We start from the raw sequence: 12062 nt of genomic DNA, 5'->3' as shown, positions 1-12062 counted from the left end.
TACAGGGCAGAATCAGTAAACAGTTTATTCCAATGAAGCACTCCATACAAAAGCAAGCATGATGTGCAAGGATTTCAATTACTCCTATTTGAAGGTTCTTATTTTTGGACAACAGCAAGGCATTTTATTATCCACTCTTTCCACTCCTTAAAGGCATCCACAGGTTTGGGCAAATTCACATTACCGTCATGACTATGTTTTGGAGTAACTCGGGGCGTGTCAGCAGATTCATCATCAATCCACCTCACCAGGGCCTTGAAAAGAAGAGAGATTAATATTTTAACAAAGCACAGCAAATAGTTTTAGGCAAGAGAAAAACACTGGCTTCTAAATCAGATTCTCTAAATCAGTGGCTTAGATTACCCATGAAGATGTTCCATTTGAAAAAGATGGTCATGAATATGAAAAGAACACTTATGCTAACATGCTGAGTGAACAAATATACACCCAAAGTATGCTAACTATGATTATAAATTGTAGTCACCTATGCAGAGGAGAAAACATGAAAATACACTAATCCTACAGTTTTTTAGGGTGGGAGAATATTGTTTTCTCAACTTGCTAAATGTCCCACAAGGCATTAAACTATGCTTTTGATTTGATGTGAATGCATACACATAGGTTAAGGGTAGACATATGAAAGTACATGTAGACATGTAATGCAGTTACCTGCATGGGTAGTTGTACCATGAGTAGTGTTGATGTTTGTGGGCACGTGAGGACACACATACCTTCACACATACTGAGATTATGTACTTTCCCTCTTCCTTCTTAAAATCATCTTTTCCTCGTAACGACTATACCTCTGTCCCATATTTGGTAAGGTGGATCACCTCAGCATTTTTATAGTTTTTAAAAAGGAACTTTGCACACGCATCAACATTTATTCTGTTCTGAAGATTCAGGCTCTCTTGTCATAAATGAATGGCAAATGCAGAAACCTCTTCCACCACTGCTCATGAACTACAGTGTAAGGCACTCAGAGGCAAGTCAAGTTTTTAAGGAGGACGTTTCTCTCTCTTTTTTTTTTAACCACAGCTTCCTGCTTATCTCTGCACTAATTTCCTCTGATAAATGACAGCTCCAGAGAAGCCTAATATAAAATCGTAGTTTGCTATTTATATAACCACTTCTCCCTTCTGACGACCCCACCCCAATTTACTTGGTATCTTTCTACAATGTTGAAGCCAATAGCACATTGCAACTTGCGTAAACAGATGGGACACAGATCTAGGGGGCGCCGGTCAGCTTCTTCCAAGTGGTTGGAGCCTTGCATTAGGCATGCCAGCCACTGGCAGTGTCGAAGTCCAAATATGTGTCCAATCTCGTGGGTTAAAGTCTGCAAGACATTCACATTGAGGCTTTATGGAGCCACCATCATCAACAATAAGCTACACACCCCTGCTTTTTCCTTACTTTTCTAAGAAACAGATTTGTAGGAATCAATTTCCTTACCATCATCCCCAAAACTTCAATCTGCCCAAAGACTTAACCCCTCATCTCCTTAAATGTCTTCCTGCTTTTTTCACTACACTTAACCACTTAATTACCAGACCAGTGTTTCTCAATTTCGACACCACTGATACTTTGGGTGGGAAGATTCTTTGGGGGAAGGAAGCTATCCTGTGCTCTGAAGGATGCTTAGCAGCACCCCTGGACTCTCCCTACTAGATGCCAGTAGCACCCACTCCCCAACTGTGACAACCAGAAATATCCCCCCACATGGCCAAATGATCGCTGGGTGGTGAGACTGCTGCTGGTTGAGAGCCTGTGTTACCATTTACAGCCCGGGGCCCTTCCCCCAGAGATGCTGTGTCGGTGGGTCTGGGAGGAGGGGCTTGACCTGGATGTTAACAAGCACACGAGGTGAAGCCGATGCAGGGAATGTTCACTGAAAACATTGCTCTATGAGGTGATGTTGTCAAACCCCACAGATGGTGCTGGAAAAAGCAGAAAAGCTTATGTCCCCGGCTATCAACAATACGAGGAGATAGGCTTTCCAAGCGCAGTAGCGGGGGGACATCAGGAACTGTCAGTAGGACCAAGGCAGGAGAAGGAGCCTGGAGACCAAGAGGAAGGCCTTTCTCCTTGACCCTCCAGCCCCAGGAAGGCAGCTTTCCTTGATGGCCAGCAGCAGCCTGAAAGGGTGGGGCTATCTACTCCTACAGAATTCCGGAATTAAACTAACGGTGAGGATGTGGCCACAGCCAAGGCTGCGTATAACTAACAGGACAAAAAACGGGCACAGGTACTGTACATTTCAATAATAAGGTATCCATTATTTCAGTCAAGCAATAGCCACCAAAAATAGACAAGTGATACAAGCTCATTGATAATATTACCTTAAGGAGCGTGGATGTGCAGTGGAGGGAATTAAGGCCTCTTTACTAATAATCCTGTTAGATTTTGTAAACAACTCACCTTGCAGGACCGAAGCAGCAGAACACTGGTCACTTCAGGAGTGTAATAGTTATCAAACGCCGAATAGTCACGCAAAGATTGTCTCTGCGACGCCTTCACTTTGCCTTTGTAGCTTGAGCTGTAAAAGTCACCGCCATACCTGGCGAAGCTGAATATCCCCACACCTACGGAAAGAGGACAAGCAACAGCAGAATGAAAGGCGGATTCCGGAGGGCGTCCGGCCAGGGAGTGCGTGTCTGACTCCTGCCTTCACAGAGCCCAATATGCTTCAGGTCTGCCAAGACAAAGCAGGACTTTGACCCAGATTTCCCTCTCGAAACTTTCTTTTACTATCCAATGTGTCCTGCCTTGTAAAGCTCAATTGTCTTTTGTCAAATTCTTGACAAACTGGAAATTATGGGGGGTTTGGTTTTCCTGCAAAAGCAGTCCTCTTCTCAAAGAATAGTCCAAATCAGGTACTCCAGAAAGAGCAATGAAAATGATCATACAAACAACACACGCTCATGACTTCTCTCTTTAAGAACACGATAAAAAGCCCAGCCAGCATGGCTCAGTGGTTGAGCATCGACCTATGAACCAGGAGGTAAGGCTCGATTCCCAGTCAGGGCACATGCCCAGGTTGCGGGCTCGATCCCCAGTGTGGGGCATGCAAGGAGGCAGCTGATCAATGGCTCTCTCATCATTGATGTTCTTATCTCACTCTCTCTCTCCCCCTCTCTCTCCCCCTTCCTCTCTGAAATCAATAAAAAAAATATGTTTTAAAACCCCACAATAAACAGATCTCCATGACCTATGTGTCAGTGAGGGGGCCTTTCCTTCCCTCATGCCATGCCCGAGGCCGTGGAGACCACGCCCGCACCCTTAGACAAAAGACAGAACCTCTTCCCCTCTTCCCCCTTCTTAGGCACAGCACAACTGTTATGTGGATGGAGTCAGGGGACCAGGATAAACCTTCTTGTAACTGACTTCCTGTGTTAGGTCTTAGGCTTGTCTAAACCGTCTTCACACACATGGAGGACAGAGTATGATTTTCAGCTCATTCTAATGAGGACTGCCTTATAATCTGACTTGTTTACACTACCACTTAGTTATGCTTTTCATTCTTATTTGAAAGTCATAAGAAGCCTTTTTGTTATGGAAATGATTTCATAGTAAGTTTGTCCAATCCAACTTGATTCAGAAAGAATCGTCCTTGGAAAGCGTCCACTGGTATTTGAAATTTAGGGAGAAGGAAACATTCTGGAAGTTAAGAAGGAAACTGAATCTACTCATGTGTCACAAGTAACCTCCTCTGGCCAAAAAGTGTGGGCGTATTTTACCACAATACCTTTGGTAAGAGCATTTCGGGGGCATGCGTCCTAATGACTCTACAAATAGAATGTTTTCTTTATAACTAAACATTTCTCAATTTAAAAGCACAAATCTTTGTAAACCTGGAGAGAATAAAGTCACTTGTAAGACACTGTCTCACTGCCTGGCAGATCAGTGCTGCTGGCTTACTACTATTTCTTTTTTTTTTAAAAGATATTTTTATTGATTTTCAGAGAGAAAGGGAGAGGGAGAGAGAGAGAGAAACATCAATGATGAGAGAATCGTTGATTGGCTGCGTCCTGCAGGACCCACACTGGGGATTGAGCCAGCAACCCAGACATGTGCCCTTGACTGGAATCGAACCCTGGACCATTCAGTCCACAGGCCGACGCTCTAGCCTAGCCGTGGGCAAACTACGGCATGCGGGCCGGATCCGGCCCGTTTGAAATGAGTAAAACTAAAAAAAAAAAAAAAAGACCGTACCCTTTTATGTAAGGATGTTTACTTTGAATTTTTATTAGTTCACACAAACACTCCATCCATGCTTTTGTTCCGACCCTCCGGTCCAGTTTAAGAACCCATTGTGGCCCTCGAGTCAAAAAGTTTGCCCACCCCTGCTCTAGCCACTGAGCCAAGCCGGTTAGGGCTTGCTACTATTTCTTTTATGTGATGCAGTATTTACGAAACTTAAAAAAATTAAAGTAGAAACATTTTGGAGGAATGCTTCCTGACCTCCTCAACTGTACAAGATAAATTAGCCAGCAATCTATAATAATAAAAGCACAATATGCTAATTAGACCAGACAGCCAAAAGACCTTCCAGGTGAAGCCGGGTGCCGCGGCTGTGAGGGCCAAGCCCCTTGCACGAATTTTATGCATCAGGCCTCTAGTATCTACATAAATAGTTTTAATTTTAAAACTTTAAAACTTGCCGAAACCGGTTTGGCTCAGTGGATAGAGCGTCGGCCTGCGGACTGAAAGGTCCCGGGTTCGATTCCGGTCAAGGGCATGTACCTGGGTTGCGGGCATATCCCCAGTAGGAGATGTGCAGGAGGCAGCTGATCGATGTTTCTCTCTCATCGATGTTTCTAACTCTCTATCTCTCTCCCTTCCTCTCTGTAAAAAATCAATAAAATATATTAAAAAAAAAAAAAAACTTTTTCCATTTCTACCAGGTTAAAAATAAAAGGAGAGAAAAAAATTTAGCTCATACAAGTTCATTTTTGATAGAAAGGCAGCACAACTCAGGAACACAGCAGTGACCCAAGTCTCCAAAAGAGTGTATTTGTAGGGACATGGGGAGAGTGGGGGCCATAAGAAGATACTGGAGAATAAGGATGAAGGGGTAGTGTCCTGGGCCTGTACCTCTGATGAATTCGGGTAAGAGAAGGAGACGCTAATAGAAACCTTTGTCAGAGGGAGGCTAATATGTGATCTCGACAGTCCACACACTTAGTATCATGAAGTACAGTCCTGGTACTTGCCCATCATCCCCAAAACACTAATGAACAACCACTCCCCTTAGTTCTCTGGGCCTTTCCCCTTCAAACGGGTCTCTGAGCCTGGGGATAAGGGTAGAGAAGTAAGAGCAAAATTGGACAGGAGGGCCTGGCTGGGTGGCTCAGTTGGTTGGAGTGTTGTCCCAAACACCACCAAGAGATTTTGGGTTCAATTCCCAGTCAGGGCACATTCATAGGTTACAGATTCAATCCCCAGTCGGGGTACATACAGGAGGCAACTGATCAATGTTTTTCTTTCTCTTTCCTTCCTTTCCTTCCTTCCCTTCCTTCCTTCCTTCCTTCCTTCCTTCTTTCCTTCCTTCCTTCCTTTCTTTTCTCCTTCTCCCTCTCTCTCCCTTCTTCTCTCTAAAATCAATAAACATATCCTCAAGTGAAGATTTTTTTTAAAAAGGATGCATAGAAGAACAGAAGTGAAGACAAAAAAAATAGGCAAAAATTATGATTTTCTTCTGGATCTTTTCCCACCCCCAACACTGCCATGCAGGGTTTCCAATGAGTCAAAGTTTACTGTATCTCCAATAACAGACTGAAGCTTACTTTTAAAAATAAAATAACAAATTATTTTCTTTTAAAATAAAATCACACACAGGACAAGCACACACTTATAAAGCAATGTGTGGCTCTTCCATCTATGCAAAATGACCACAAAAAGTTAAAAAAAACAATTAAGCAAGATTTTCACTTAAGTTAATGAGAGTTCAAATATCCTTCATCAAAATTATAATGGAATTGTTTTCCCTTTTTCAGCATCTACCAATAGTCTCAAGTTCAGAAAGTTTCTACAAACAATGCCAAAAAGGAGTACCATCTGTCAAAGAGGCCTGTCCAAAGACGAAATTCCAGGAGTCTCTTGGGTAAAGATCGATCATCGTTACTCCCACAATGCAGAAGGCATCTTCAGGTTTCTTCTTTTTCAAGAAGTGCAGGATGTGCCCTATTCACAAAGATATGTACGTGTGTTATCTATATATGTCTCCACATCCTGGACTCAATTAAAATTGTGAAGTTGTTGCATTCACCTGCATGTATCTGCAGGTTCTTCGTGCTATCATTGACTCTAAAGGCACACCCTGTTGCAGAGACAGGGACTAGTTCTAGGAGTTTCACTGTCAAGCCATAGAAAAATGCTTCACAGTAGCCCTTGAGCCATTTAACATATTCTTCACTGATAATTCTGGTATTTCCTAGAGATCCTATAATATGGGAGAAAATTTAGAGACAGACGTTAGGATGATTAAAATACTCAGTCTTTACCTCAGTCTATAATTATGGATTGGAATTAGAAACAAATGAAATCTAAATTCTCAAAACACCTTTATCATTCAATAACACGAATCTGATTTAGAAACAAAATATCTTCTTTTAAGGCAGTTTGGCTAAAAACTTCCACTATGGAATGAGATAAACAGCCCAAACTATACCAGGCAACAGCACCACAGCACAACCACACCAAATGCAGCAAAGGATAGTAGATACCAATGCATTGTATATAAATCCTGTGTTTCTCTCGAGAGGGTGTCTTTCTGGAAGGATCATTGAAAAACTCTTCAAAGTCTTGGGGAGGCTCAGGATGGGAGGTGATCCAATCTGACTGCGAATGCAAGGTGATGGGCCCGAAGAGATCACTGGCTGGTCGGAAGGCTTCGTTCATCAAACGCCGCTCTGCAGCATCGAGCTTCTCATACTGGGACACAAGTGCTGGGTTCTTTGAGATGAGAGCTGTTCTAAGTGTCTGTTCCGAGTGCCGTACCGTTTTCATCTACCAAGAAGACCGAGCTAGTCAAACATAAAATGTATATCCACGCCGGAGACTTCAATCTACCTGTCCTCCACATACATCTCTAAATTCTCCCAAAATAGAATGTCTACCGTATTTTTCCGTGTATAAGACCCTATTTTTTTTCTAAAATCGTTAGACTGAAAATCAAGGAATGTCTTATACACAGAAGTCAGCCAAGGAGGCAGCTGTGCAGGTGTGTAGCTGCCCATACCTTGTCTAACAGACTTCCTCCAATCACGAGCCTTATTGTTACTGATGTCACCTGATGCCGTAATTGGAGGTGGAGGTGGAGAGTGCAAAGATGCAACAGGGACCAGAGCGTTCTGAACCCATAAAGATGTAAAAAAATAAAAAGATAAATGCCAGTGATTGTCTTATTCTGCAAAATTCAGACTGAATGTCATCAGCTAAGCAAAAGAGCATGGAACAGAGCTGCAGAGAGACAATCTGGATCTCCTCCCACTGAGTGTGTGATCAGACAGTGGAGAAAACAGGCAGAACAACTCCTTAAGATGCCAAAAAAGAAGAAGGCCTTAAGAGGAAAACCAGCAAAATGTTTAAAATACTGATTTCTTAATTTTGGGTTGGAAAAGTGGGGGGTGTCTTATACATGGGGGTGTCTTATACATGGAAAAATACAGTACTTATGCTTTAGAGGGGCCACACCAAACTACAGTTTGCTTTCCCCATTTCTAATCAATTTCTTGGGGAGGGTACCCGAAAAAGCGGGAAAAAAAATCATGAAAATTATTCCTCCATCTCTTATGGAACCTGACCCCAATGTAAAAACTGGTGGTAATCCCTAAGAGCATGACCTGATTTCTAATTTCCTTCTGACATCTGGGTAATAACAGCGACATTATGAATTGACTCATTCAGGCCACATGAGAAATACTCATCCTTCCCAACGTGACTCAAAGGTGTCCAAGACCAAACAGAGACGCAATGTCAAGAACGGCCAGTTCTGTACCTTAACTGCAGCCACTTAGGTTTATGGCCACGAGGTCATGTCACCCTGGGGATGACATCAGCGACAAGCAGCGGCCAGACTCACAATGACAGGTCTCTTCCGCTCACATCCTGTTTTTAGGTAGAGCTTTCATCCTTCCACCACGAGGCTCTGTGCGTTAGGAAAGGGGGAAAAAATTGGACATTTATGTCTGGAACCTATCATATTTTCTAACTACCTGTAGATTTTTCCCAGCTTAATGACAGACAACTGATGGGAACATTTAAGTTCACGGCTGTTCTGGTTGGCTATCTGAACCCTGGGGTGTAGGGTGTGGGAGAAACGCCCCAAATGGTCTCTACTGTCAAAGCTCTGAGCAGAGCACAGACTCACCCTGACCGCCCCACAGCTGGGCTGAGACAGGACAGCACATGAAGCAAGATGTGCCCCGGTATTCTTCCCACCTTTAGGAAGGAAGGCTCCACCGAAGTGCTGACATGCCAGGGCTTGGTCGGGAGAGTGTTGTGCGGGGTGCCTTCACCCTAATATTAAACAGGTAGTGTTAAAAAAAGAAAAAGCCCCATATTAAGAAGCCTCCTGGACCTACTCTGCGTGGAGCGGTAGGGGGCAGGAGAGCGTCACCTCGGTGGGCTGCGGGCCTGCGATCCTGCCAGCGCTAAACCAGCACAACCCGGGCAACCGGGACCAGCTGGTCACCAGAGCTGGTTGCCTATAGCAACTGGCGCCTGGAGCTCGTCCCGAGCAGGCGCGACGGGGTCCCCGACTGGGGGCGGATGGGGGATTCCCCGGGGACTCTCGCTGCGTCTTTTCTCCCAGAGGAGCCTCCGCACAGGCCGGGCCTTCCTCCCCGGAGACACCTCCGCCCCCGCTGTCCTCCCAGCTTCCGCCGCGGCAGTCCCGCCCACAGCCTCATCTCTCAGCACCGACCGCGACCGCTCCCTTCGCTACAACCCGGTAGCGCAGCTCAGGGGCCCAGGCCCGGGTACGACGCCACCGCCGCAGTACCTGCACCCCGCCCGGCCTCCCCGACGCCAGGCCGCCAGCCAACCGCGGCGGACCCTGAGCGCTTGCGCATTGCGCCCTGTGCCTTGCCCCGCCCCTCGCACAAGGCCCCGCCCCCTGGAGCCCGCCACGCCCCTTAGCCTACAGCTGTCTTCCCCGAGGCCAGTCGCTGCCCTTGTCCGCAGAGTAGAGGAGGGTCGCCAGGGGGCGCCGAGGCGCGGGAACCAGCCCCCCGCGGTCGCTTTCCGCCGCCGGCCCTCGCGGGGCGCCGCCTCTAGTCCCCAAGGGCCGCGCTGGGCCGCGGGGACGCCGGAGCGAGGCGCCCTTCGCCCGAGGCCGCGGTGTCCCCTGGGGCCGCGCCGGGGGTCGGATGCGCATGTTTGTGAGTGTGCTCGGCCGGCCGCGGGTTTGAAAAGTGACTCATCTCAGCAGCCTGGCCCACAGTCAGTCAGCCGTGCCCGGGGCTGACGCACAGCCTCCGCACGCGCTCCCTGGCGCCGTCGCCCTGTACTTTCCCTTCTTTATTTGGTGGCAGCGGCGGCAACAGTGGTGCGCGCGGAAGCGCCGGCCGCAACCGCGACGAGCAGGTGCAGCGCGGCGGGGCGGGCGGCGCGGAGGCGGTGTCCGGGCCCAGTGACGCCTGCGGGTTCCTGTCCCCCGGGCAGGCGTCCCTCGGTGTCTCGCTGCGGCTGCCAGAGCGAGGCCGGGAGGTGGACGTGGGGGCTGAGGTCGCCCGGTGGCCGTGGGTCGGGCCTCGCGGGTCGCGCAGGGACGAGGAGAAGAGCGCTCCGACCCCAAGGCTCCCTTCAGCCCTGGAAGCGGAGTGCATGGAAGCCGTGGACCCTCCGGCCGCCCGGCCGCAGCCCCGCTGGCCCCCCAGGGACCATCAGACGTTAGGACGTGCTGGGTGGCCAGGCTGGCTAATGCCACTGAGTGCGGACCAACCTGCCCGAATGGGCATCCCGCCCCCCAAACCCCGCTTCCCGCCAGCTCAGCCCGCGCTTCCCCAGGCTGGTCGCCTGCGCTCCGTTCAGGTCCTCCTCCCACTTCCTGCCCAGGGAGCCTGTGCCATTGGACTCTCTTCCAAGACCTTCACCTTCAGGGAGGCCCAGCCTTCCTCCCGGTCCCCACTTCGTACCTCTCAGCCCGCACTCATGTGTGCTCCACGGTCCGGCCACTCCACTCATCCAAATCCCGCCTCCCAGTCTCCAGCAAGGAAACATACCCTGCCCAGGGTTAAAAAGGAACGTTTGTAACAAAGTTAGAAGGCTACAGAAAGCAGGAGAGAAAGGCTATATATAGATATCAAATGACGGGTTTAAAAAATGGCTTTACACAGCAATAGGGAAGAGCAAAGAACATAAATGTAAAATGAGCAAGGACATAAACAGATAATTTGAATGATTCATTAACGTGTTCAATTTTACTAATAATTATACTAAAACAATAACCATTCGAATGCTTTTTCTTACCTATTAAATTGGCAACACTGTTTTGAGATAATGTCAAGCTTACAGAAAAGCAGCAAGAATAGTATAATTACTATATAATCTTCATCCAGATTCCCCAACTGTTAACATTTTACCTCATTTGCTTTCTCTCTCTCTCTCTCTCTCTCTCTCTCTCTCTCTCTCTCTCTCTCTCTCAGACTTCCCTTTATTCTTAGAGTTCAGAAGAACTCTGAGATTTTAACGTTTATATGTTGTTTTTTTAAGATGTGTCCTGGTCGGGGCCTTTTCCCCATTCATTTTGTTGCTCACTCAAGTGGGCCCTTCAATCTTGAGACTTATCCTTCCATTCTAAGAATTTTTCTTATATTTGTTTACAATTTCCTTCCCTCCATTTTTTTTTTTCTGGATGTGGGGCTTTCCTCTGATTTTCTTATCTTTCATAGTTTCCATATATCATTTTGTACCATTTTCTGAAGTTTTCATCAACTACCTTCTTCCTTTTCTCTTGAACATTTATTTTCAAACTTTGCATTCTCCAATAGCCAGAAGCCCTTTCTTGTTCTGATTGTTTATTTTGCAGCCTTTCTCCTTTCGTGGGTAAGACATCTCCTCTCCGCTCTCTGTGGATATTAACTATGCTACTTTTAACGTTTTTGTTCTGCTGTTTGCTCTGTTATCCTCCCCCCCCCCCACCCCCCCATGTTAGAACTTTCCACAAACATCTGGCGATCCTTGGCTGTCTGTCGAGATTTCATCGTGAGGCATAAAAAGCTGGTTGATGGTTCTGTGTGCATGCGAGTGGCGTATCCACTGTGGAGTTTCTGGGAGGTGGCCAGAGAGCCAGCTACTAGTAAATCACTGAGCGGAGAATGAGTACCCAGTGTCTGAACCTGTGACCATCCTGTTTGTTCAAGGAAGGATTCTTTCCTAACTAACTGCCAGTGCTCTGGGAGCTGGGTGGTGTGAGTAGCCCCACTCATGAGTGTGCAGAGATTCTGCACTTTTAAACCCCCTTTGCACACCCCCTCGACCTTACCTGCCCACAATGACTCTCAAGGGTCACAAGCAACCTGTTTTAACATGAGGAAACATGAGGAGGGTTTCAGTCATGCATCTGCTAGCATGAACTCATATCTGCTAGTTGGCTTTTTCTCTAGCCCTGACCTGATACCAGCTGAATGGAGGAAATGGTAGTCTAATTAGTCAGGAAGTGGGGACAGGTGGGCCATTTGTGGTCAGGAGTCCCCCAGCAGGAGAGCAGCCCAGAGAATGGGGAGGGTGCTGTGCTACAGGCGAGGGCACAGGGACCTGAATGCCACGAGGGAGTGGGAAGCTGGAAAAGGAAGCTGACTTACATTTAAATGGTACCCAGAGCCAGGGCTGTAGGTGGACAGCCAGAGTTGACTTGCTCTCTCCCTCCTGCCCTCAAAGGCCCAGCGCCCAGGGACAGTAGGGGCTCAATGGCGCCAGGCAGTGAACCTGAGAACCAGGCACCCTGGGAAGATGGTTTCCAGGGAAAACACAAGCTCCAAACAAGCACCTTATAAATGCTCTTTTGGACCAGGTCCTGCTTGCAAACTGAGGCTTGATTTGCCTGTAATGGGCCA

At 47.3% G+C, this 12062-nt stretch overlaps 1 protein-coding gene across 11 annotated transcripts; it reads right to left on the bottom strand.

Moving 5' to 3' along the window:
- AMZ2 (archaelysin family metallopeptidase 2) lies at window positions 1–10230 on the bottom strand. Of its 11 annotated transcripts, none has more exons than XM_081109919.1 (9): window positions 10143–10185; window positions 8446–8523; window positions 8003–8152; window positions 6729–7011; window positions 6272–6445; window positions 6058–6186; window positions 2422–2585; window positions 1163–1339; window positions 1–254 (listed from the first exon to the last, which is right to left on the bottom strand). In XM_081109919.1, exons 4-9 carry the CDS (start codon window positions 7009–7011, stop codon window positions 99–101), a joined length of 1083 nt encoding a protein of 360 aa, XP_080966045.1. In that variant the 5' UTR covers window positions 8003–8152; window positions 8446–8523; window positions 10143–10185; the 3' UTR covers window positions 1–98. The 11 variants fall into 11 exon arrangements, with proteins under 11 accessions (XP_080966045.1, XP_080966037.1, XP_080966047.1 ...); XM_081109911.1 differs by lacking the exon at window positions 10143–10185 and adding an exon at window positions 9008–9051; XM_081109921.1 differs by lacking the exon at window positions 10143–10185 and adding an exon at window positions 9008–9051 and having other exon boundaries at window positions 1210–1339.
- Between the last annotated feature and the right edge of the window lie 1832 nt (window positions 10231–12062).

Source organism: Myotis nattereri, assembly GCF_964212035.1.
Source record: "Myotis nattereri genome assembly, chromosome: 16".
Lineage (NCBI taxonomy): Eukaryota > Metazoa > Chordata > Mammalia > Chiroptera > Vespertilionidae > Myotis > Myotis nattereri.
This window is presented reverse-complemented; position numbering and strand designations above follow the sequence as displayed.